This window comes from Argentina silus, assembly GCF_951799395.1.
Source record: "Argentina silus genome assembly, chromosome: 14".
In the NCBI taxonomy this organism is placed as follows: domain Eukaryota; kingdom Metazoa; phylum Chordata; class Actinopteri; order Argentiniformes; family Argentinidae; genus Argentina; species Argentina silus.
The window spans coordinates 15,904,208-15,931,565 of NC_139668.1; the positions used below are offsets into that span (position 1 = coordinate 15,904,208).

Below are 27,358 nucleotides of genomic sequence, written 5' to 3' on the forward strand. Positions count from 1 at the left end.
ACTTCAATCCAAGATAATCAATCAAAACTCGCTTAATGAGCTTAGTCTTAAATACATTGGATTAATTCATGTTTGCAGTGGAGGGGATAGAGTTGAAAGAGTCCTAGAACCTAGGAGCTGGAGGAGATCTGACGAAGAGTCTCGCAAAGCAGCAAGCCTGCCAGAAGCAGTGGATCTTCAGTGACATTAATAAAAATGTAGGATGAATTAAAGATAAAGATGAGAGCAATTTGGCACAAGACTGTGAGGCTCAGGGTTTTGAAGCAAATCTCATGAGCGGCAGGGAGCCAGGCAGGGAATTCAGTTGTGAAGAAGTGGCTTGAGTGCGAGGAAATGAGAAATACAGTGCCAATCAGCTGCATCGTTATCTGTAACTGGAGATAAATATGCAGAGCCGTAAAAGGTTGGTTATTGAACATACAGTAGTTGTTTGAAGTATGATCTTTTTAATTTGTAAGGCTTAATTTCCTCTTTACAAATGTCAGAGGACTAACAAATAATGAATAGATTAATCACAACTGCTACGACTCTCTGTAACTCTACCTTCACCAATCCCCCCCCTCCTCTTCCTCGTCCAGGTCATCTACGCCCTCAACACCAAGAATGACGAGCACGAGGAGGAGATCGAGTCGCTGCGCGACGCCCACGAGGACGAGGTGCAACACATCGTCACGGAAACGCGCGACAAGATCATGCAGTACAAGAGCAAGATGGCCGACGAGGCCGACCTGAAGCGGCGGCTGCAGTCCCTGGAGGAGTCGGTGGAGCTGCATGAGCACATGAAGCGGCAGGCCCTGGCCGAGTTTGAGATGTACCGCCAGCGCATGGAGGACTCCCAGCTGTGCACCGAGGCCCAGCACACGCAGCGTGTGGTCTCCATGTCGCGCGAGGTGGAGGAGATGCGGCGGGACTTTGAGGAGAAGCTGCGCTCCTTCGGCCAGGCGCAGGCCCAGTTCGAGCAGGACAAGCGGCGGACCATCGAGGAGCTGCGGGCCAACCACCGCCATGAGATCCAGGAGCTGCTGCACAGCCAGCAGAACCAGAGCGCCAACTCCACCGTGGACCAGGAGAAGCTGGCCGAGCTGCACAGGGCGGAGGTGGAGGCTCTGATGGAGCGGGTGGAGGAGCTGACCAAGGACAAGGTGCGTGTGGTGGAGGAATACGAGTCCAAGCTGACCAAGGCCCAGGGGTACTACGAGCGTGAACTGGAGGCCATGAGACGCACACAGCAGATAACAGCCGAGAACCTGCTGGCCTGGAAGAGGACAGAGGTAATCCCATCAGTCTAGCAGTGTGGCAACATCCAGCAGACTTCTCAGCCCATTGAATTGAATTTGAATTGGAATAAATTAAATTAAATTGGTTTGAATTGAATTTGGTTTGAATTGAGGTGGAGCTGAGGAAGGAGTTCCAGGCACAGGAGGCAGCTCTGCAAAGGGTGCTGGGAAAGTTGCGTTGTGAGCTGCAGAGGGCACAGGAGGATGCCAGAGAGAGCAGGGACAAGACCAACAGGCTGCATACCTCACTCACCAATGCAGAGGGCACTATTAAGGTACAGTGGAAAGGTGTGTGTGTGTGTGTGTGTGTGTGTGTGTGTGTGTGTGTGTATGTGTATGTGTATGTGTGTGTGTGTGTATGTGTATGTGTGTGTGTGTGTGTGTGTGTGTGTGTGTGTGTGTGTGTCTTTCTGAATGTATTAATGTGTCTGATGTGCTCATTCTTTCACCCTATGTGGATTCTTGCCTTCAGATCTCTTTATTCTACATTGGTATTGGAACTTGGAATTGTACATTGGAATTATTCTACATTCTACTACTCACTTCGTTTCCTCAATGTGTGTGTCAGAACCTTCACAAGCAGCTGGAGGAGGCCATCCAGGATGGAGAGATCTGGGTGATGCAGCTGAAGGACACTGAGTACGAGCTGGAGGGAAGCAGGGATCGAGTACAGCAGCAGGCCACAGAGATCCTCCACAAAGCCAGTGAGATACTAATCCTTCTCTGGTTTTCATTTGTCAATGGTGTTGGGCCAAGACTCAAATACTGTATGTTTGATGTACCTCAACCCCAACGGGCATACGAGTGACCTGCGCCCCCACTGCAGCCCCCTGGATCCACCAACTGCAGCTTGTGGGTCCACCCCCTGCCTTTGCGGGGGTGGTGCAATCAGTAGCACACAGGAAACCGACCCAAATCCTCATAGTGGAAATCTCCTCTCTGTTGGCCAAGAGCGCGATCCAAGTGGTTCCCGAGGAAGAATCCCAGATGGGGTTCTACAGCCGTTACTTGTGTTTTCAAAGACATGGGGGGTGCGCGCCCCATACTGGACCTGCAACACCTCAACAGCCGCAATACCCTGTTGGGAGCCACTCGCCTAAACATTGGTTCACAACTGTCACCCTCAAAGATGGGTATTTCCACATCGCGTTTGGCAGACACACAGAAGGTTTCCGAGGTTTCGCCCAGGGGTCGAACCAAGTCGACTGAAGGAGAACTAGAGGTTATGAGTGTAACCCAGGTTCTCTGAAGGAGATGAGGGAGACCCCTCCACTTGTTGCCCCTCTCATGCTGAGCTTGTGAAGAGTGGTTCACTGGATAAAATGAGCACACATATATATAGGACGGGCGGTAAGCCGGGCTATATGCCTGCAAGCGTGGCCTGTACCGTAACCTCTAGTTTTATACCCTCTGTGGAAGTTCTAAGTGCTACCTTATTGTATTTCACTTCACAGCGCTATGCATAATTCATGCAAAAAAAGCAGTAAGACCTCATAGAAAAAAACAGCTCACTTTGAAGTTAACTTGGCATTTTATAGGGCCAGTACAGTAATGCACATACTGTACGGATGCTGGCTGACTGAATGTTCGTCTCGCTTCCAAATTTCCTCACATAGCAGATGTTTGAGTGCCTGATATGAAAACGCTGCCTGTTTCAACCCCCCCCCCCCCCGCCCCCCCGTCACTCCCTCAACGCCCGCCTGCTTGCCTGTGTCTACTTGGTCTTCCTCATTTGTCTGTAAGCACACTCATTAAGACTATATCCCAAAACATGTTGGTTTTAACCATTGAACAGTATTTTCCCCTCCAACATTTATTCACCTCCAAACAAGAGGGTGTTAACGTCCTCTCCGTGCCCTGCTTGCCTCCCCAAGGTCAGATCGGCTCTCTACAGGCCGCCCAGGTGAGCCACGAGGCCACCATCCGGGACCTGGACTCAGAGCAGAGCCGTCTGAGGGAGAAGATCCTGAGGCTTGAGGAGGAGAGGGAGTGTCTGCTCAACCAGAGCCAGGCTACAGATGAGCAGCACAAACAGCAGGTCCTCTCCCTGGAGCAGGTACCAAAACACAGAGACACTGTCAACCCTCTCTCATGATGAAGTCCAAAACAACGCGTAGTCTGATCTGAAATGGTTTGAGCAATGTAGGAAAAAGTCCATCCAGCAAATCAAGATGGCAAATTGAAACAATATCCATGTTGATCTATTTGATCTTTCTAGATGCAAGTGATGTTGTGCTGTTGTGGAGGTGCTTTGGAACTAATAGTGCATTCGGAATTCTGCAAACAGTGGTGTTTCACTTGATTCTAACACCGGGAAGGCAGTTGAAGCTTCCAAGTGAGAACGCATGCACAGGGCTAACGTATGACAGACAGAATCGTTAACACTGGTACTGTGTGACATTTGTAGCCTGAGGCTTCTTAGCCTGAGGCTTGCATCAGAGCCAGTGTTGATAGATGGCACAACTTTAGCTTATCTGGGTTATTCCTTTACTCTGGTCCTGTTCCTGGAACAGAACAGTGCGGTTGTTCAAGGTGTTGTTGATACTGGGCCAGGTACAGTGACGTTTCTCATTGTTTTACGCTAGATTCAAGCACTGGGAAAGAGTAAGGATAGAGGCTGAGCCCATGTGCCAGTAGGCATCTGTTCCAACAGCATGTTTTTCCTCAGATCTGTGATTTGTCTTGTCCTCGGGCAGTTTTTTTTTACTTGTTTGTTTACGCCCTTCCTGTGACAGTAGCGTCAGAAGTGTTGTTGGGACAGCAGAACTGACCATCTGACCATCCAGCTAGTGGTCAAAGCCAAAGGACAGGGAAGCCAAGCTGGCATTAATTGGAAGGCAAAAATCCCTGGCAGTCCCTCGCCTTATGTCCATACTCATATTTCAGCTTTCTGAGAGCTATATTCTATTCTATATGTATTACAAATATCAACTGGCCAATGTCCCCACTGTTATTTGTTGGTTGAATACACTGCATTGTCCGTTCTTGTGCATTGCAGAATTGGCACACAGGTCCGATTAGTAGGTCCCAAAAGGACGTCTTGCTGTCCTTTTTTTTTTGAATATATTTTGGAGTGCTGCCTTTTTCCGTTGTCCCATTACCCCATGAACTTGGGATTTCATTTGAAGTCCCATTAGTAACACTCCGTAGAAGCAGCTGCTGAAAGACGCACATCTGCTGTTCAGGGAGAGGCCATTTATTAATCAGGATTCAGCTGTAGTTCATTTCATAACAGTCACCACATTTGCATTTCTTATTGATATCTACAGCTCTGGCAGGGTCTCCGGGGGCTAAAATCAATCTGGTCTCTTTCTCTCTCTCTTCCTCCTCTCTCAGTCCCTGCGAGAGGAGAGGCAGGGCTACGAAAAGGAGCTGGGGCGTCTGAGGGCCAAATACGAGGAGGAGGCGCTGCGTTTTAAAGAGGCCCAGGCTCGGGCGCTGGAGGAGCTGTCTGAGAAGCACATGGCCATGCAGGAGGATGCACAGAGTGCCGCAGAGAGGGAAAAAAACCTACTGATGGCTGTGAGTGTCGTACACATACAGGACATGCGGTCCTCTGTGGCTCAGTTGGTAGAGCTTTGCACTAGCAACGATTAGGTTGTGGGTTCGATTCCCGCTGGGACCATATATACCGGAAAATGTATGCACTCACTGCAATGTAAGTTGCTTTTGATAAAAGCGTCAGCTAAATTGCGTATATATTATATGTGCCTTGACTGTGTCACATATTACATAGTGATCTATTTACACTATCCTCTTATTTTGTGCTGTGTTAAACCGTGCTGTAAGGATTACATTTTTCACTCCCGTTCACTCAGTGCCTATGGCTTAGTCTTAGCATTTACATTGTCACGTGTGTAGGGGTTAAAGTCGCCTTTGTAAGGTTTGTGGTCCTATTATCATTTCATCCTATTCACATAGCTATCCATGATATTCTGTCATATTACATACAACCGGATCCTTAGTGCTCATCACAGTTACTGTTAATGGTCGCACACTAGCCCTCAATTAAATTACTAATCGAGAGCAATTTACCATATGCTTAAGGAAAATATATGTATCTCGGAAATTAACAACCATCTTGCATGAATCCACAGATTTAATTAGGTCAAGCCTTTATTCAACCCACTGCTCACATAAATACCCCTCATTCAGGATTTATTTTCTCTCTTCATAAGAGCAGACTTGCAGATAAAGATAAAAATGACTAGGCACCAGGCCCCTCTGGGTTATGTAAGCCGACAATCACATCTACATTGTTCACTAAAGCTCTGTCCCCCTCTCCCAAGTTGAGCAGTGAAATGTCAATGACGATCGGGCAATTAAAGTTCTACTTCAAACAGCAGTCAGGGTGCATGACTGGAAAGAAGCTCGGTACAAAGACAGAATGCTTCTAGAGCGATGATATGAATCTCAAAGTAACATTGCTATCTCAAACATAATCTCTCTTATTGTTGAATTTTAAAAAAGCAAAGATAAGGAGATGAATTGTATGAATTGCTCGTGGTGTAGTTAGTTAGTATAACTGTATCTGTACATTCATGAGAATCCATTTTGACAGCGTTAAAGAACCCCCAATTATTAAGTTCCCCTTGATGATATGATCTGAACAGTGTTTTTGTCTTGATAATCTCTGAGGTGTGTTTAGTATGGGTTGACTTCATAGCTCAAATACACCTGGGCTTGTCGGGAGATAGAAGTTGCCCACTATATAACCACTGATACAGGCTCAGATATGTTTCATCTTCCAGGTGGAGGTTAGGATTGGTGATAGGGGAGTCTGACCGCAGTTAAGGGCAACTTTGAGCATTTGTATCTGCCTCTATAGAAAATGGGACAGGAGTTTGAGATTAAGCGACTCTCATTGGAGGAGCAGAGGAACCGCCTTCAACAGCAACTGGATAACCTGAAGGAGGAGCTTTCTGCCAAGCTCAATATTGTCAATCAGGAGGTACGTTAATTGGCAACTTTCTTTCACAAATCACCAACAGGGTATTTGCATTTAATTGATCGGTGTGAAATTAGATCCCTTTCAAATGTAAACAATAAGATAAAGCCAACACCAATGGAATTACATGGTGTTGCATACTCTGAAATATTTACTGACAGATTTAACCATCTGTCACTCACCACAGTGTGTTAACTTCTTTGGGTGTGAGTCTTTGGCTCCTCCTGAACTATTACTCCTACCTGATTGGTCTTTGAGTTGCAGGAAGTGCCCTGATCTCGTATCCTGTCCCCTGTAGGTGTCTCATCAGCAGGAGATAGTGAGGGAGGGGGAGCAGAACCTGAGCTCCGCCCACAATCAGATCTCCAGCCTGAAGGAGACGCAGGAGAAACTGCGCATTGAGCTGGACGCCACCAGAGCCAGGGTTAGGGAGACCAGCAACCTGCTCACAGACCTTCAGGTAAGGCGGCCTGGGTAAATTTCCCAGATACAGATCGATGATCAGTTTAACCCCTCAACCCCACCCCACTCCACCCCACCCCCCCTTCCCTAACACTGTCCTTTAATCAGCGTCCGGGGGTAACTTCATCCTAGTCACCAGGGAAGACTTTCTGGATGCTATTTTAATTGTACAACAATGCAGAGATACATGCTGTTAACTTGAATATACCTTTATAGGTTATCTCTATCTTCTAATGGATGTCACAAAAATAGTTTTGACTTCTAATAAAAGTAGTGTGAGTAATAGCCTACGTTTTTTTCTTTGGTGTTGATGTTAATCGGAACTGAATCTCTTCCTCACTGACAACCTAAATGTGCACTGGAGCTGTTCATATTGCCTTTCCCTTCCCAGATTTCATCTTTTTCTTCTCACTGATAACTGCTATACTGACCTGTCAACCTCAGCTTCCCTGACTTATCTCCGGCTTGTCCACATATCCAGGAGGAGATAGAGACCCAGAAGCAGCAGCATGATGCCAGGGTAATGTCAATAAGGACCGAGGAGAAGCAGAAGATGGACAAGATGGCCGAAGACCTGGACCAGAAATGGACAGATGCTCTGAGGTAGTTGTCACGTCACCTGCCATCTGGCCTCTCTCAGAAAACGCTGAGATGGTGTCTGACAGAGTCTCCTTCACAGGCTTCAAGACATCACCTCATGTCTCTGTCTTCATCTCCCCTGCAGGGAGGAGTTGAGGCTCCTGAGGGAGGAATTGGCGGAAGAGTACGAGGCTGACAGACAGGCCTCTCTCACCCAGCTGTCTCAGCAGAAGGAGCTGGAGATGATGGCGGCCAAGGAGGGCTGGCAGAGGAAAGTAGAGGACCTGCTGGAACAGGTAACCTGGCCTAGCATACTCATCCTGTATCAAACACCTCCACATACATTAAATCATGCATACAGTCACACACTCTCACTGACCACTTGTTCATTGGTTTGAGGTCAGATCAGGTGCAGCACAAATCCACAGGTCTTCACATCACATGGATTGCCTGACACTTAACTCAACTCAAATAAACGACACAAATCCATATTGTATGCATTGTTCCATTTGAGACATTTATGGTGTTTTAGATTGTTATGATTGCACAATCACGCACACACACGCACACACACACACACACACACACACTGTGACTGTGTAAGTATGTCAATGCTCTATGACTGTGTCTGTCCCCATGTCTTTTTTCTCACCCTTCAATCTCCAATCCCTGTGTGTCTGTCCCAGTCCCACACTTACTGCATCATCCTGTCTGCTGCACTGTGCTCACCTGTCAATCAAATCACTCAGGAACAAAGACAGTGCAGCCTAACAGAGATATACAACTTAACCTCACACAAGGGGGATTTCTGAAGTCGCTTACACTGGATCTCTTTAATTGCTGGTCTTTCTCTCTATATATCATCTTTAATGGCAATGTCTGTGAAAGTGATATGATTAAACCAATGAAATGTGATTAAATTTCAGTCCAGGAAAGCACTTGGTTCATAACCCCTGTTTCCAATTTGTTAAGTGTGACATCAAAGAGGGTTTATCTGAAATTCTGTTATTTTTTTGTTGGATTTTCCCTAGCCTGCAAAACAAAACAAAAAAAAAACATTTTGCAGGTTCTGTTTTTTAATTGGATTTTCCTCAACGATATTTACCCCCCATCCATGTGATTTCTCCCCTATAGCGCCAAGCTATAGGGGTGGCAGGTAGCCTGGGGGGCGGCAGGTAGCCTGGGGGGCGGCAGGTAGCCTGGGGGGCGGCAGGTAGCCTGGGGGTTAGAAAGGCTGACCAGCAATCGGAAGGTGGCTGGTTTGATCCCCGCTCCAGGAGGAGCTGGATGTGAGCCAGTAACTAGAAGGTTGCTGGCATCATATTCTGGTGCCTACCACAGAAATGCCCTAAAAAACATATTAAAAAAAAAGAAAAAAATATATTTTATGAAACATTGTATACTGTAGATTATAGGAAAATATGCATAGCCTACCTACTTCATAGAAAATACGCTTGGAGAGCCTTTACACACAAACTAAAAAGATGGTTGAATCATCCTGAAAGTTAGGGTTAGGGTTCAATCCGCGGTAATGTTTGGAGCGTAATGTAAACTAGCATACCATAGGCTTATGTAAATCCACCCCTCACACTGCATCAGCCCCACTGAACCACTGATCATTGGAAATGTGTGCATCGCTGTCTTAACAGATTCAAACAATGCCCTCCAATGATTCCACAATGTATTTCCTTTTACGTTGAATATTAGCCACTGTTGCCAGTGACCCTAAGAAGACCTACAATAATTGTATTTGTCCAAAAAATGTATGATTATCCATTCCGACATTCGCAGTGAAGTCCTGATTGGTGAAGACAATACGTATTCAATTATCCCCATCTGCTCATTGTCATAGACCTGCCCGATGATAATTGAAACTTTGCGGAATGAAATTACCAATTCAGCAGCCATGCCCACTACAACTGCACAACGCTCTTTGGCAGAAGCAAATCGGGGCCCACTGTATGCCTCTTTGTGTTCCTCTTATTTCTTCCAAAAACAGTCATAGGTATTGTGATTATAATACTTATGGTGGATGAGTCTTTTTATTATTTTTAGTTTTCTCATAATACCTTTAATTTTCATCTCGTCTGCTGCAGCAGTAGACTTTCCCATTAGTGTTTACCACACATTTGACCTTTTGGTCGACTGCAGCAGCTTAACAAGGGTGATTGATCAATTCGTCATGGTTACACAGTTTATTTGTTTGTGTTGTCTTCACTGTTCCTATTTTCAGGCTTTCACTGGGTGCACACTGGGGACGTCCTCTGCTTCATATTTGTGTTTTTATTCTAGCTCCCAGTACCACCGTACCACCGAAATGCTTCAGTTCATTTCTTTCCTAATCACGTCCAGAGCTGATTTTATGTGATGGGGGGGAATTGAGTTCAGTAGATAGGCGCTGTGTGCTTGCCTACCGCTGGCCATTATGGTGAGACTCCTACAGCTGTTATCTTTTTTTATATAACTGCACAGCACAGGGAGATTAGACTGCTGCAGAACACCATGAGTTGATATTCCATGTACAGAACAGCCTCTTCAATGCCACCTACGACACTTAATATCCTGCCGGAGCTGATATATGGTTTATGAGGCTCTGAAGTGCAGTGTTGCTGTGGTATGAGGCAAAGGTTCACGTTTCAGTCCCTTTTATGTTTTTGTTGACCACAGTCGACGGTCAGTAATTGAAAATGTATGTGAATTAAGTTACATTAAGTAGGATCATATAATGGCTGTTCATACAGCCAAGAGATTCTGAACCTCAACCCTTCCCTCTACTTGACCTCCTCCACTCTTAGTGATAATACATGGGCAATGGTTAATAAAAACAGAGACAACCGTCACTTGGTCTGGATGCTATCCCAACCACTTTGCTGCATAAATGTTTTTAAAAATCCCAAAAATCTGTGTGCGGTCCACATTATCGTGATATACCTCCCTCCCTCCCCCTTCCCTCCCTCTCTCACTCCCTCTCACTCCCTCCCTCCCTCCCTCCCCAGATCTCTTTGCTGAAGCAAAGCCTGGAGCTGCAGCTGTCCCAGTCCCAGGCTGCCCTGCAGCAGCTCCAAGCCCAGTTCAGCCAGGAGCGCGAGCACCTGAGCCAGCAGCTCCACAACCTACAGCACGAGCACCAGAGACGGGAGCACCGGCTGCAGGAGGCCCAACACTGTGCCCTGGGCACCATGGAGGAGGCTCGTCAGCACCAGATCAGGGTAGGCCACTGGAACCATACCCGGATGCGCACACATGCGTTTTCTCTCTCTCTCTCACACACACACACACACACACATACACACACACACACACACACACACACACACACACACACACACACACACACACACACACACACACATACACACACACACACACACACACACACACACACACACACACACACACATACACACACACACACAAACAGACATACCTCATATCTCTATATCCCCTCTGGATTTTTTGTCACCCCCCACCCCCCCAGCTCTTTCTTCTTTCTCACTGTCTTTTCATGCATCCTGCCTGTTTTCGTTGGCTCTTTATCAGATTTCACAGAATGGAAAATTAACTTTATCGCGATAACAGCCATTGTTGCAATTGTTATCATGTCAAAAAGTAATTTGATGGTTTTATCGCCCAGTTCGACTCATTCCAATCCCTGTGGTATCACTGTCACCATCTGGATGCCTCGTCTGATCTCTAACCCGAGTCACCAAACCACACGGCAGGGAGTCCAGTCAAACACTACAGTACTGCTGTGCCACCAGACATGTCTTGGTAAAACACCATCTGAAACCACTGCTGGATTGTGACCACCAGACCGGTTCATGTCTTGGTAAAACACCATCTGAAACCACTGCTGGATTGTGACCACCAGACCGGTTCATGTCTTGGTAAAACACCATCTGAAACCACTGCTGGATTGTGACCACCAGACCGGTTCATGTCTTGGTAAAACACCATCTGAAACCACTGCTGGATTGTGACCACCAGACCGGTTCATGTCTTGGTAAAACACCATCTGAAACCACTGCTGGATTGTGACCACCAGACCGGTTCATGTCTTGGTAAAACACCATCTGAAACCGCTGCTGGATTGTGACCACCAGACCGGTTCATGTCTTGGTAAAACACCATTTGAAACCACTGCTGGATTGTAAACCATTGCACTTGTGGCTGTACTCTGTAATAGGTACAGAATTGTCCCTGGGGTCAAAAACAAGATTTTCCTTGAGCCTTGGTAACACTCATCTGGATTGATGCACTCAATAAAGCAATGTTTACAGCGTGAAATGAAAGGAAACTCATCTGCATATTAATTCAAACACACCCTCTCATAGCACAGGGAGCATGTTGATTTAGTTTTACCTCCTAATCTTGGGTAATTGCCGTAGACTCATAATTGGATGACAGTCGCCTACTGGCCTTCAACGATTATTATCTCATATGTATTATTTGACTACAGTCGTAGTTTATCTGCCGGCACCTCTCTCTCTCTGGAGGCCAGTGTCTGTTACGGTGGCATAGAGAGCAGGTCCATGTTGCTGTGGAGGAGCACCTCGGTAAATTAAATTGTGCCTTGGAGAAAGCCTTTGATGTAGAATAAGCAATGTACGGAGGCTAACTGGCTTTTCTTTATTCCTCCTCACTGAGGGGCTGCAGCCTTGAACGATACCTCCTAAGCTACTTTAACATCCGTAGGATTACCCACCGATAAATAAATAAACAATACATATGCAGCTGCCTCTTATCGTTAAAAAATTATTTTTTTTCTCTCGAAAACTAAGAGTATGTGTTTTTCACGGTGCATTGTGTTACGTTCGTCTTTTAAAGTCACTCTTAAAATGGCAGGAGGTTGGGGTTGTTTTTGACACCCCTGTGTGGGTAAGTTTAAATTCCTTGGTGGCCATGGTTATCCTGTTCAAGTGAAGCAGGGGTGCCCTACATAAGCATCCATGTGCCTGAATGCGTGTGATTGAAGCATGTGGTTTGTTGTTTTCCCTATGGGTAGTTTTCTGTATTGCCATCAGCTCATCTAACAGTAATGTCAGGCTCTGTCACACCTGTGTGCCCTTCTGAGGGCAGCTGGGGTCTGCCAGGGGCGACATACTATGGAGGCCTTGTTGTGTGTCAGTGTTGGTTTTCAGGGCTAAGTAGTCATTTATATGTTCAGACTGGATAAGTGTGTGTGTGCACATGTGTGTGTGTGTGCATGTCCAGTTATATACCCCTCCTGACCTAAGTGTGTGTGTGTGTGCGCGCCCAGGCTCTGGAGGACCGCCTGAAGCAGGAGCAGAGAGAGGAGGTGCTGGCTCTGAAGGAGGCCCACAGACGCACCCTGGACATCCTGAGACAGCAGTCCGAGCAGGAGCTCCAGACCCTGCGCTTCGAGCTGGAGGACGAGGGCAAAGCCATGCTCGGTAGGAGCCTTAACACACTGTCACGCTTAAACCCGTGATCAGGCTTTCATTTAACTTTCGTTTTGAATTTCAGTTTTTCTGTCATTAAGTAGAATCAGTGAGCCATATTGTGCCCGTGCTCTCTCCCCTACAGCCTCCCTGCGCTCTGAGCTGAACCACCTCCATGCTACTGCCATAGAGCATCTCCGGCAGATCCACCTGAAGGAAAACACTGCCGCCAAGCTGGAGCTGGAGCACGCTCTAGAGCAGAGCCTGGAACAGGTGAGCGCTGACACGGGCACTTGAGTGTGAGTATTTGTTGGTTCTTGAGGAGGGACGACTTCAGATCTAGGGTTCTTTCCATTCCAAATTTCTACACCCCCTCTTCCGTTACTCCCTCCTACTGAGTGAGCCCTCCGGTGACGTTTTAAAACAGATTGTTTCATACCTGACTGGGCACGTCAAAAGACAGGTATGAAACAGCGACTAACGGCTGTTCGGCCATGATGAATGAATTGCAATGAATTGTGGGATACGCTTCGTGCCAAAGGGATGTTTCTTGTTGACTTGGTGAAGGGGGTATTTGGAGGGGGATGGCCTCACTTTCAGGGATTCCCCGCTCAAGTGAAGGGAAGGGAACGCACTGAAGGAAACATTTCTTAACCCTAACCCTAACCCTAGCCCTAACCCTAGTGTTAGGTTGCCCTTCCTCCAATAACTATCACCATTCAGGGGAGGAAAATATCTTGGGAACCTTCTGCTCCATTTAGATAGATAGATAGAAACTTTATTTATCCCTAGGGGAAATTCAGGTTCCAAGTAGCTTACAGACATATAGACATCACACATAACATACACATACAACATACAACATAAGCAGGATTGTGGACAGGCGAGGTGCAGTTGTAAACGTCTTTGCAGTTAGGTGAGGTGCAAAAAGGTAAGGCAGACAGTGCAATTATAGGACAGTGCAAATTATAGCATTAAATACTAAATACTAAATATGGGCAAAAAAAGGCTGTTGTATGAGGAGGACCAATAGGGCGATGTTGGGTGTGTTGATGATGTATTGAGGAGCTGTAGCTGACTGTATGCCACTGTATGCAACTGGTGTTGTCACCAAACTCTCTGTACACTTTTCCTCAACATGGCACAAAGATGTCTCAAGGCATAACTAACGCAGTGGGATAGGATGAGAAGTGGGACAGACTTCACTGGACCAAAAATACCCTTTTTCTCATCAAAGTCATTATTCTTCAAATAGATATGGTTTATGTTTGGAAATTTGGGGCAGATGATGTTGAATAACTTCACGAAAACAAAGGTTTTGGCAGAATTGTGTGTATTGTTTCCAAGTACTTGTATTGTACGGCATTGAGACAACATTGGACAGCACTCTCCTAATTTTGCTATCCCAACCACTCTTTTTTTGTCTTTCTCTCTCAAAACTACAACTGACTTCAGTTAATAAAGCAAAAACGCCTTTTTTTGTGACCTAGTTAAAAATGTAAGCCTCAGGGATAGCTGCAAATCTACCACTGGTCTTGGTAAGCAGATACTGCGGATATCTTCCAAATCAAATGAATTACACTCATTGCATACCTTTACATTTGAACACACAGTGAGCTAAAACGTCATGTGTTGAATGATTGGAGACGAATATTTGAAATTTCAATTGGAAAAAATACTTTGAAAAAGTTATTTTGCGACCTCTGATTTGCTTTTCTGACTTGGTTGTGGTTGTTGTATACTCTCCAGTTACAGAATTGCTACAGTATTGTAACTCTGTGTGTGTGTGTGTGTGTGTGTGTGTGTGTGTGTGTGTGTGTGTGTGTGTGTGTGTGTGTGTGTGTGTGTGTGTATATGTGTGTGTGTGCGCGTGCGTGCGTGTGTGCGTGCGTGTGTCCAGGAACAGGACCTTCTGGGGCGTATCTCAGACCTGCAGCAGGAGGTGTTCTGTCGGACCAACCGCATCACTGACCTGGACCACGAGATCCACTCCCTTAATGAGACCATCAGCACCCTCACCAGGGAGCTGGAGCTCAAGGGCAAGGAGGTGCTCCGGGTCCGCAGCGAGGCCAACCAGCAGATCAGGTACAGGAATGTGGTCCGCCATCTTGTACAGAAGAACAAGGTGGAACAGAATAGAAAACAATAGAATAGAATAGAAAATAATAGAATAGAATACTGCATCTCAGAACTCTCTCTAAATAGAATGCTCTGCTTTGTCCACATGACACATGGCCATGTTTGAAATGCATGACTCTTTTCAAATGCATGTGTCTTTACTTGGATGTACCTTTGGAGTATCAAACCTCAATAACATTTTGGTTGTAGTTAAATGTCTACCAGGTAGGCCTTAGGTTTAATTAGACTACACTTTGTACTCATGCTCTTGGGAAGTTTGTGTTGACAGCAGTACCTAGAATTGGGTTCTAATGAGGCCCATAGAGCTCCTCTTCAAGCTGTTCACAGTTCCTAAAACACGACACATGGCAGGATTTTCCCTCGTTTTATACAATTTATGTTAGCCACGTTGCCTCTTGAGATTTCAAGCCTTACATGAACATTGTAAAAAAGCAGCCGAGACAAAGATAGTCTTAGGGAACCCTTTGTTTCTCTTTTTAAATCCAGTCGCATTCCAGATAAAGCCAAGGACAGCGTCGCATACACTGAGAGCTGAAGGGGAAGCCATCAACATTTCATCTGGCGCCTGTATTAATATTTCAAAAATACACCATCAATAAATGATGTGTGAGGAGATTTCGGGCAGCCGCTATTCTCGTCACCATAGTTTTGGGCTGTTTGTCGGATTAGAAAAGGCTAAAACAGGTTAATATGAACGGAGACGCTGCTCATATGCATCTGAAGATGACTAGAGAGCGCCGTCTGGGACAGCGTTGGATGCTGAATGACTCAGACGCAATTGTACTGTGTCCTACGTAAGACTCTTAAGATATAAATAAAGGACAGCGGATCCCAGGACAGCGGAAATGTTCTTTTTGAGGAGGCTAAGATATCCATCTGTTTGATCAACAGCATCAACAGACAAATGAGACAGTACGGTGGTTAGGCATTGGAGACGTTGCAGGCGTTGCATGCAGATGTATTTGATGTTTGATGACTAGATACACAGAGAGAGAGAGAGAGAGAGACAGAGAGAGAGAGAGAGAGACAGAGAGAGAGAGAGAGAGAGACAGAGAGAGAGAGAGAGAGAGAGGGAGAGAGAGAGAGAGAGAGAGAGAGACAGAGAGAGAGAGGGAGAGAGAGAGAGAGAGAGAGAGAGGGGGAGAGAGAGGGGGAGAGAGAGAGAGAGAGAGAGAGAGAGAGGTCAAACGTGGAGAGGAACTGTCAGTGCTGCTCATTGGGATCACGACAACAGAGGAGGAAAAGCAAAACTGACTGATTACTGCAAATGAATGTTGTTGTTTTTGAGCGACCGTATTCATTATTCATTAGTGATTGTCTAATCTACTGAAGCTCATGCTAATGCTCTGTGGGCTTGGCTCTCGCCAGCCGTTGGGACCAATACCATTCAAAATCCTGTCAACTCAGGGCAAGGTGTTCTATGATGATGCTTTTCTCAATTTAGAAAGGCCATTGTTCCTCTTGAGGTGTGTGTGTGTGTGTGTGTGTGTGTGTGTGTGTGTGTGTGTGTGTGTGTGTGTGTGTGTGTGTGTGTGTGTGTGTGTGTGTGTGTGTGTGTGTGTGTGTGTGTGTGAGGTTCAGATTTTTCCAAACAATAGGTTGTTATGCGTGCAATCTCAAGTGAAATGGCATTTAATTTGACAGACTGACAAAGAAATGGCTTTTGAATGGGATAGACATAAAGGCTAAACCCGGGTTGTAACCTGCGTGTGTGTGTGCGTGTGTCTCTCTCTCGCTCTCTCTCTCTCTCTCTCTCTCTCTCTCTTTCTCTCTCTCTCTCTCTCTCTCTCTCTCTTTCTCTCTCTCTTTCTCTCTCTTTCTCTCTCTCTCTCTCTCTCTCTCTGTGAGCAGGGCTCATGAACAGGACCTGACGAAGAGACATGAGAGAGAGCTGGGGGAGTTGAGTGTTGCTCACCACAGAGAAACCCACATCATGCTCTCAGACTTCAACAAGGCCCAGGAGCTGCTGAAGGACAAGATCTCCGCCCTCCAGATACTGTAGGGGCACTGTGTGTGTGTGTGTTTGTGTGTGTGTGTGTGTGTGTGTGTGTGTGTGTGATCAAAGCCAGGAATCTGGTATTCAATGTTTATTTAGTATCATATGCTTTGATGTGTTTAAATGTTGTACTGTGTATTGAAATGGTGATAAAGCCAGACATATGTACGATTCTCCTCCTTTGTTCTGCTTGCATGGTTAATGCCATCTGTGGTGACCTATTTTAGAGCCCCTTGAATATGAGCGCCATCTAGACGCCTTCCAAGGTACTGCAGGAAAGGCGCAATTATGTTAGATCTCTCTGAAAACATTTATTTTGATACGGTTCTTTGATGATGTGGGCCGACTAAGTAATTTGAATTGCTGCTTGAAGGTCTTATCTGGGCTATGATTATCTGAGCTTTTCAATTAAAACCATGGTTTCCAGTCACTAGATGGCCATGCTAGAAAGAACGTTACGTTGTCAGAAGTGATAAGCAAGTGTTTGGTTGAAGCACATTTGAGAGCACTCTGCTTTTGCCCTTCCCAGCATGGCAACAAAGCAACTAGTGATTGTGATTGGTGTCACCCTGATCCAGGTTGGAGGGGACAGAGGACAAGTTTCGGAACAGGGACAGTCGTCCCGAGGACCTGCAGGTCATCGCTGAGCTCAAGGACATGGTGACGGAGAGGGAGGCCCTCGTGAAGAAACTGGTGGTGGGTGTTCAAGTACGGAAACCCCAAAGACACATCAGAACCTCACAGCTTGCTCCATCTCTTTTTTTTTTTTAAATGTATATGATTTTTAGGGCCTTTCTGCTTTATTGGGATAGAGACAGTAGAGGTTGACAGGAAGGATGGGTGAGAGAGAGGAGGGATGACATGCAAGATGTGTCGAGGGTCGGAATCGAACCAGGAACCTTGCGGTTACGTGGTATGCGCATTCGTGTGCTACGCCACTAAGCGCTCCACTCCATTGCTTTTTTTTTTTTTTTTTTTCAATGACCAGGAACAAATTCCTGGTCATTGATACTCTGACTGGGAGCCTCAAACTGTGAAGAAGCTCTGAGTTTCTTTGATTGTATGCTATGATTCATCCATTTGTCTGAGTCTCTGTGGTTCTGTTTGATGTGTGTAATATCACTTGGCATCTCAATGCCGCGCATCAAGTACACAGTGAGAGTAGAATATGCCCTCTCAGCATCTGTCGAAGATGTGAGATGTCTCGAGACCGGGGGATGTTCTTGAGTGATATTTTTCTACGGTTTTGAATACTGTGTAGTTACTTTGAATGTAGTGCAATGGAAACATTTTATTAATTTCAAACCTTTTACTGTAGTTTATTTATGTCATTTATCTTTGTTTGTTTGCTTGTTTGCTTGTTTACTGGTTACAGGTCCTCATAATAAGTGGTTATATATATATATATATATATATATATATATATATATATATATATATATATATATGTATATACAGTATATGTACAGTACCAGTCAAAAGTTTGGACACACCTTGCCAAGAGTGTGCAAAGCTGTCATCAAAGCAAAAGGTGGCTACTTTGAAGAATCTAAAATATAAAACATATTCTGAACAATATGTAAAAACAAAATATAAAACAATATGTGTTCCTTCATAGTTTTGATGTCTTCAATATTAACCTACAATGTAGAAAATAATAAAAATAAAGAAAAACCATTGAATGAGAAGGTGTGTCCAAACTTTTGACTGGTACTGTATATATAATATTATTATTTGTAACTGTGTATTGCTGGTTAAACATGTATTTTATATATATATATATATATATATAGAATATTATTATTTTTAACTTTGTATTGCTGGTTAAAAATGTATTAATGCTTCATAAACTGTTTTGAATTAGACTCTGATGTGATGCCTTTACCCTGACCTGTCCACCCTCTGTTGTTGGTAGGATGATAAGAAGTTTTACCAGCTGGAGCTTGTTAACAGAGAGACAGGCTTCAACAAGGTGTTCAACACCAGCCCCAACATTGGCGTCATCAATCCTCTCATTAAGGTGAGCTGCCCAGTGAATGCTCAATGACACGCGTGAATCATTTGTATTCACTAAATACAAATGAATGACACATACAGAATCATTTGTATTCACTAAAAAATAATAAGTAAAAAAAAAATGAAGAAAATAGGAAAAAAAAAAAAATGCTTTGATAGATGTTTTGATAGATAAAAGAGGTATCACTAGAGTTTGTTAAAACCTACGTTTCTCATGCCTATGGATTATGGAGAAAGCACTCCTCTTGTGCCAATTCATCCATTCTAAAGGAATGATTTTCTCGACATGCATGACCAGAATTAATTTTTCCCTTGTCCAAGCTTTGCTTTTTGTGCAGTGTTAACTGTGCACAGTCTGTCTGAGTGGTTGTGAATCATTGGTCTTGTCTATATTTTCTATACATGTTCAGGCATCATATTCAAACCTTGCTTTCCAAGCCATCTATCACCATCCAATCCAAGCACAATCTTTTTGTCTTCTTGATCAATATAATAATCACATATGAAAGAGAGTTGAGTTTAAAGATACATCATACACCGGCGGTCACCAACTATGGATCTGGAGAGCTACTGATTGTGCAGGCTTTTGTTCCAACTCTGCTCAAACGCCTGATTTGAACCAGTCAAGGTCATGATGATCGGTAGGGCATTAGTTGAATCAGGTCCAGTCCTGGACTGGAACAGAGCTTTCGCATCAAGTAGCTCCCCAGATTCAAGTTTGGTTGCTATCGTCAGATATTGTAATACTAACTAAAGAGAAAGTAAGAAAGACTGAAATAGCAACTCCCCGTACCTTTTTGTCTGTGTTTTGATGTAGCTAAAGAGTAACAAATCAGGGAACCTCTACGTCAGCTCTCCAAACCTAAATGTTGTGGAAGAGGAGGGGTTAGGGAACGGCTCTGTCCCCCCCTCCCCCCTACACACCGGCATACCCTGCTGTAGTAAACCTCTACCCCCATCGAGCCTTCCTCCGACCCCCCAGCCAGAGCTTGAGACCCCCCGGAGGTGAGCCTGCCCCCCCTCCCACCTTCGTGTCCCCTCCTGCCTCTCACCTCTTCACCCACCAACTCTGTCCTTACCACACATACTGTCACCTTGGCAACAGACGTGGCCAAACTCCACTTGACAATCTGTCTGCCTTCGGTTTGGTGGCATTGTGTCTCCAGAGTCCTGTATCAGTCAGCCATCCAAGCAAGCAGTGTCAGTGTGTGTGTGTGTGTGTGTGAGTGTGTGTGTGTGTGTGTGTGTGTGTGTGTGTGTGTGTGTGTGTGTGTGTGTGTGTGTGTGTGTGTGTGTGTGTGTGTGTGTGTGTGTGTGTGTGTGTGGGTATGTGTATGCGTGCGTGCGTGCGTGCCTGTGCATTGTAAATCCACAATGAACTGTAGATTTGCTTGTTTTCATGTTCCTTCTTGTGCGTCTTGTTGCCAGTCAGTGAACACAGTCAGTCTTGGTTACACTAATCTGGGTGCCAGCTTGAAGAATGTGCTTTGAACAAAGTCTCAGGCTGGCACCCTGGCTAGGCTTATTACGGTCCTTATGCATGGAGCAACCTGCATATCCCACAGAGGTATGTTTTACTATCAACTGTCGACCCACGGTTGATTACACAAACCACCACAAATCACAAATCACACTGAAAATCCCCATGAGAAAATTGCAATAATTGGAAGCCTCCTCGGTTGCCACCCAACAAAGTCACTGTACATAATACTTGTCCGGTAGACGCACACACGCTCTTGAAATGGTCTTGGAATGCCATGGTCGCATGCTCCGCCACGTCACATCACAGTGTCTGTACATGGGGCGTGCGGTGACAGAATGACTGACATTTCCCATCATTCCACTTGCCTGTTGCTTGGTGCTGTGAATCACATACGGTGGTCTCCTTTGTCATGGATCATTTTTATTGGTGTGACCGTGAGTGTGTACCTTTTTAAAGGGGCAATCTGTAATTGTCAATCATCAAATTGATCAATTTGGACTTTCAAATGAATTATATACAGCAGTTGATTGTTGAAGAATATAACTGATACGTTCCTTTTGAGTTGACAGTGATTCAGTGTAGAGTACAGCAGCTAATGGGATCCTGATAAACAAATACAATTCCACTGTCGTACCCCATCAGAACCCAAAATATAAGCTTGTTTTACTCCATTGTTTGTAAACAATGCAATTGTAAACAAACACTGTACAGCTTCAACCCATCAATCCATAGCTCTGTCTATGAAATTGAGAGTGGTTACATTTCTCCAGGCCCGTCCCTCAGCTGTTTACCAAAAAGGTGTTGGGTACCCCCGCCTTATTGTTGTTTGAATTACAGATTGCACCTTTAACTGTTTCTCATTTTACAAATAAATGCCTTCTGATTCCTCATCTGATGTTTTTACAATTGTAATATAATGACTGTATGGTATCATGTAATGACATTGATTGCACTTTATGTTCATTCTACTCTATTAAGAGCTTTCGAAGCTGGTGAGAGAGCACCCAACACTTCCAATGAGACATTCCTCAGACTAGAGCATGTCGTATAACGCTAGCTACTGTATAGCCTGTTGCTGATATGAAACGGCTATAGTGGGATTTCGAGGGGCCAAGCAATAACAAAACCTCATTAGTAAAGCTCTACAGAGTCGGATGATGGTGCCCAATTACGCTCATTGTTAGTGTAGACCCCAGAGATGGGGATGGCGGTATTTATTTTTATCATAATAATGTGCATCAGCGCCATGCTTTGAATATGCATAAGCTGCTTATACGAGGCTGCCCTCCATTGGGAATGGATGTGTGCGTCAGTGTGCGCATGCTGTTTGGCTGGCAGACATTTACTACACACAGCCACACTCTCCTTCAGCCCAAGCCCATGATGGAGCTCAGCTCGTATCCACACTTTGTGGTGTTCAGAATTAAGTTGTGCCTTAGGGTTCATGAAAACATCAGTTCAGGCTAATACCAAGTGTTGGGCCTTCTGAGCCACTGATATTTTAGTTTGTGCGTAAGGGAGCCTTCTTAGGAGAAGTGAAATGACTGATCATGGCTCCAGATTATTTCTCAGCAATCAAAATGGAGTCCTAGCTCCCAGTGTATTAACTGGGGCACAAATGTGGCAAAATTGAGTTTGAAACGCTTTCACTGTTAGACTATATGTAAGACTAAATACGAACATATTGTGTCGTCGGTGCATTGTTTAAGGACACTCTGTAATGTATATTTCTGGCTCTTTGGTTCTGATACTCTCTTCTGGCTTTGTGTCTCGGCGTTGTGTGTAACTGTTATTTCAACCTCCCGTCTAGCCTTCCTGAAACCGACGCCTCCGCCGTAGAAGAAGAGGAACCAGAGCAGCAAGAGGAGCTGTTCGCCCAATACTTTACTTTCTGACTCCTTCTGTCGGAGCCCAAGAGCATGTGAAAAAAAAAACAACCAACCATTAATAACACACCTTGCTTTTCTGTTCAATCATACACTGTGAACTGTCCAGTTTGTTACTTTGTTTGTTTAAGAAACAATTATAACGATGTTTGATATGGCCTATTATGCAATGTCTGCATTTGTGCAGATGTATTGTCTTTTCTCAGTACGTTGTCGGAGGACGGCGCTGTGCGGTTGTGGTCAATTCCATTTACAGATGCGGGCGTAAAAAAGTTGCATTTTTTCATGAATTTGCTGCAGTTCATAAATAATCTTCCTAAAAGAACCTGTAATGAAATACATCTTCCCCCGATGGTGCAGTTACAATCCACTATGTGATTGTTGTTTGGACAGTACAGCAGTAAATGTATTGACTGCAGTGCAGCGTAACTTTCTTACGCCCGAAACTGTATATTCCAGTCAGTTCCAAAAGTGAATTAGAATTCTAAAATCCTTTTCAATTACATTTCTTCTGTGAACTGACTGAAATGGTTTTGAAATAGACCCCAGTGTTGTTGACTTGTTTTTGAGTGTTACTTGCAACTGGATTAACCAGTCAAGGTCGACCTGAACTGTTATGAACACAAATATGATGTCTTGCAAGATTTGAAATAAATAGCACAATATATCTATATTTATATTATACATCTGTGTACTGTATGTTATAAACAATAAATAACGATTGTGAGAGATGTTTGAACATGTATTATTTGTTATGATTTCATTTTGGAGGAGGAACAGATGCAGCTAGATGCAGTGGTATGTCCCTGTAGGATGATTGTCATTTACAATTGAGAAAGAGTGCAATAAATTTGTGTGTGTGTGGGTGTGTGTGCGTGTGTGTGTGTGTCACAGGCTTCAACACCTCAGGGCAGAAATGCATGCCTGGTCGGCATCCTAATGTTGCCCTGTCCCAGTACTGTGTTCACGGCTCCACTCCTAATGAATCATTATTTTTCTCTGGTGATCTCATTATTTTCACATTCATGATGACGAATATCTCAAATGGGGCAACTGATGCAATATGGTGTGAATACTGTAGGTTCAGATAGTCGCTACTATTCTAAATCACTAGCACTTCTGTTAAAAATCACTAAAACATACCTCTACAGTACTGTCTTATTAGTTGTGTAGTTGTTAAATATATTCTGTGTACAATATCAGTTTAATGTTTTGTTGTTGCACAATATCTGTTTACAGTATTCCATCACAGCACAAGTGTCGATAATACAAGACAGAAAACTCCACTACACTATACACACACACACACACACGCACGCACACACACACACACACACACACACACACACAAACACACACACACACACAAGCACACACACACACACACACACACACACACGCACACACACAAACACGCACACACACAGACACAAACACGCACACACACAGACACACACACACGCACGCACACACACACACACACACACACATAGAATGTGGCACATAGCACATGAGGATCACGGTACGATAAGAGGACATTCTGCTCTGGGAAGTGATAAGGCAACACTTGGCTCTCACGGGTCAGTTGGGCGGTCAGTTTAGTGGCTGTCTGACCTCAACCCAACGGCAGAGAAACTGAAGTGGGGCTCCTACACTCCTTAAGCCAGCTTCTACACTTCGTCTGCCAAAAAACACAATTCCTCGCCCCATTCATTCAACATCCAGCTCCTTCTATTGACAAACTTCTTCAGTTGTTTGATTTCTTTATGGTTTAGAGTCAACTCCAGCCCCAGTTCTAACAATGAATGGCAAGCGAACTGAACAGGCTCTGGATCAGTTAATTGGGGCGGAAAGCATCCACATGCCACAACCTGAATTCAGGTGAAGTCTATACAGGTGAAATAAAATGCACTGTACAGTAGAACAACCATCACGTAGACGTTAAACCTATGTATTTCACGTTTTAAAACCCTATAGCGTAAGTGACATATAAGCGTGTCCAACCAAATCATGCAATGTGGAGGGATTTCACTTTCTTGGTCGATATAACACAGACACCATAAACTAAGATCGGTGTATTCTTGTGAAGGGTAGTAGTAACATTATATAACTCATCATGAGCAGCATCACCTTCCCCTTTTTGCTTGTCTTAGTTTACATTCTCATCCCTCCCTCCCCTTCCTCCCTGGCCCTTCGTCCATTGGCTCCTGCACAGTCCATCTCCTCGCTGATTGGTCGAGGGGGGGGGGGGTCACACACAAGGAGGTCACATGAGCAGGACGATGATGTAGATGAGCAGCAGGCAGATGAGGATGAGGGAGAAGTTGACGAAGAGCTCCTGCAGGTTGCGTTTGGTCTGGGGGTTCACCTCGATGTTGGAAGCCCTCCGGATGGCCGAGCGCGTCATGTGCTGGACTCTCTCCATGGCTAGAGCTGGGCTGGAGTGGGCTGGGCTTGGGGGGCCACGGATAAGAGTGCCTACAACTGGCCGTATGGGGAGGTCAGTGCAGAAAGTGTGGCTCTCTGGGAGATGGAGTCCTCTGATGTCGACTGTCTTAACACCTGGGCGAGAGAGAGGGCACAGAGAGAAACAGAGTGGTAAAGACATTCGTTGGGAAGGGTTTTTGGGTGTTAAAGAATTAGGCTACACTGATGTATTGTATCAGTGTAACTCATTTCGTAAGCTGGTGTTCGTGCCACCCTCACCCATGCCTGAGTCAGTTTTGCCTTTATCTCCTCCAACGCCTTTGCCCTCGCTGAGACATACAATAATCCCCTCTCGTACTAGCAGAGTGACATTCTCATGTCCTCTGGCTGGCTGAGGGGGGGTCCTGTCAGGCTCTGGAGCGAGGAGGTGGTGGTGATTTGACAATAGGGGGTGAGGGGCTGATGCCTGGCAGCTTACATACCTGACCTCTGACCCCTCTCACTGCTCTAGGTGCCTGCACTTGAGTCCCAGATATCCCTGTCTGCTCCTCCATCTGTCGAAGTATGTGACAGGTACTTTGGGAGACTGCCAGTATGGGCCAGTCTGTCAGTCCCCCTTCAGTGAGTGGCCTTAATGTCCTCTCTCGTCTGTAAGTTTTTTTTTATTTTATTTTTTTATCCCAGTCCAATTCCATCACTGATCAGTGCTCAACTATTCTCAGGGTTTAGTGTCTATTCTCAGCACAGCTACATCCATCCATCAATCCCCCTGGCGTTCGTCTCAGGAGATTTCATTTCCTATAATTAACCTTCTGTGCTTTGTGTTGGGGTTTACTGTTCTTTTTATACAGAGGCTGGTATTTACATGGTATTGGCATGGCTCTTTTGATATCTATTTTCGGGTTATTCATTTTTGTATTCTACTATGGTGATCCTGTTATGGTCAATCACTTCACTCTCTGCTTCCTTGACTGTATAATTGCTTTTCAAAACGTACATTTTAATGTTAAAGTAAAGCGCCGTTGCCCTAACTTATAAACCCTCTCAGAGGCGGCACACCTCTTCATAGTTTCCAGTTCTGAGTGAGGGATACCATGCGATGGCGGGCAGCTGGCCGTGCCCTCTCCCGCCAGAGTCATGAGACCCAGGGATGACAGACATGCCACAGCAACCATGGCAGGGCTGCTAAGCGCTGTTTGTCAACACCAGAAGATGTGACTAATAAAGAGCCGTGCTCCAGGGCTCATCAGGGGCAGGCGGTCGTCTGAGCCGAAACAGACCATAATAATCCCCCAGAGCCGTGTGGGGAGTTCAGGTCACTTACATGTATGGTGTTTCCACTATTTTGTAACGTAACATGTTAAAATAAAGAAACAAGTCAAGTGTTGATTTGCTGTAATTTGTTAAAGGCTCACTTTCAGATTCCCAAATGGTGGTTCGGGTCCCACTGGTGGGTCAAACATGAATGCTGTTGGGTCGCTGTGTAAGGCTGGGACTGGCTAGAAGATTTGGTTTTGTTTACTTGGTGAGAACTTCAGGTTGGTTACGGCACACTGCCCAGAGGACACACAGTGTACAACTTCTGCTGTGGGATAAACCCCATTAACTGTAGGCTACATGCAGATGTCATACTTACAGTATGTGACAAGATCTACTGTGCTGTCCATAGACACCTTTGATATCCGAATATTATATACATGCATGTCCATATGATGCAAAAGTACGCGGTATGAATTAACCCCTGCAAGCAGTATTTTTTTTTTTTTTAACCGATAACTACCCCTAAACAAATCCCAAACATGATGACCTTTGCTTATACAGAAGATCCCTTTGTGTGAAATTCACTCATTTGAATTTTAAGAGAGCTCAACACGCAAATGCAAATGTAGACAGTGTTACTGTCCAGCTGTTATTGATCCCGTCACTTTTAATGACAGTCATGTTACTGTAGGCTATTTGTTGACTGCAAGTCACAACTCAATGCCTGTCGAACGATCTGAGGCAGTTGATTTTACACTTTTAAGAAAAGATCCACTCTGAACTTATGCCACTTATTTTCATCTATAATTTATATTTGAGTTGTAATAATTTTTAATAACATTGATAACATTATACATCAATGTTCCTCAGAGAGGATATGGAATCCAAGTATTTCTAAAGGTACGCATATATGAATAAACAAATTGCCATGCAGCTACAATACCAGTGCTTTCTCTTTCTTTAAAGGTCACATATACATGTACCGTGCCACCAACCTTCAGTCCAAACTAATCCTCAATGTCTTTTCCCATATTTGTTCTGATGAAGAAGGACAGCGCTGACCTGTTCAAAACGTTGGCAGAGTTTGCTTACCTGGCACAGAAGGTGAGATGGTTGAGGAGCCAGAGACGCAGGTTGTGAGAAAACTGTAGACTGTAAAGAGAAAGTCCTCTCAGACCAGTAGGATATGAGAGGAGGGCATTGGGCACTCTATCAGAACATCCCCCAAAGTTCATAGGAGGAAAGTGAGGGGGTGGGGAAACCAATGGAGTCCATAAGAGAGAACGAGATGAGCAGTGTTTTTGTACCGTGTGTGTGTGTGTGTGTGTGTGTGTGTGTGTGTGTGTGTGTGTGTGAGAGTGTGTGTGTGTGTGTGTGTGTGTGTGTGTGTGTGTGTGTATGTGTGTGTGTGTGTGTGTGAGTGTGTGTGTGAGAGTGTGTGTGTGTGTGTGTGTGTGTGTGTGTGTGTGTGTGTTTGCTTGTT

At 44.9% G+C, this 27,358-nt stretch overlaps 2 protein-coding genes across 2 annotated transcripts; one reads left to right on the forward strand and one right to left on the reverse strand.

Annotated features, from left to right (window-relative positions):
- Positions 1-764: 764 nt before the first annotated feature.
- Positions 765-22,197, forward strand: fam184aa (family with sequence similarity 184 member Aa; the record flags this gene model as incomplete). Its single annotated transcript, XM_083684221.1, has 18 exons — positions 765-1,271; positions 1,391-1,552; positions 1,846-1,981; positions 3,152-3,333; positions 4,614-4,799; positions 6,106-6,228; positions 6,524-6,685; positions 7,169-7,290; positions 7,412-7,562; positions 10,263-10,475; positions 12,527-12,680; positions 12,814-12,941; positions 14,569-14,753; positions 16,659-16,805; positions 17,382-17,499; positions 18,719-18,823; positions 19,637-19,824; positions 22,113-22,197. The coding sequence occupies exons 1-18, from the start codon at positions 780-782 to the stop codon at positions 22,195-22,197; spliced, it is 3,039 nt and encodes a 1,012-aa protein (XP_083540347.1). The 5' UTR covers positions 765-779.
- A 954-nt stretch (positions 22,198-23,151) lies between these two features.
- Positions 23,152-27,087, reverse strand: pln2 (phospholamban 2). Its single transcript, XM_083685363.1, has 2 exons — positions 26,968-27,087; positions 23,152-24,750 (listed from the first exon to the last, which is right to left on the reverse strand). Exon 2 carries the CDS (start codon positions 24,611-24,613, stop codon positions 24,455-24,457), a length of 159 nt encoding a protein of 52 aa, XP_083541489.1. The 5' UTR covers positions 24,614-24,750; positions 26,968-27,087; the 3' UTR covers positions 23,152-24,454.
- Positions 27,088-27,358: the final 271 nt, after the last annotated feature.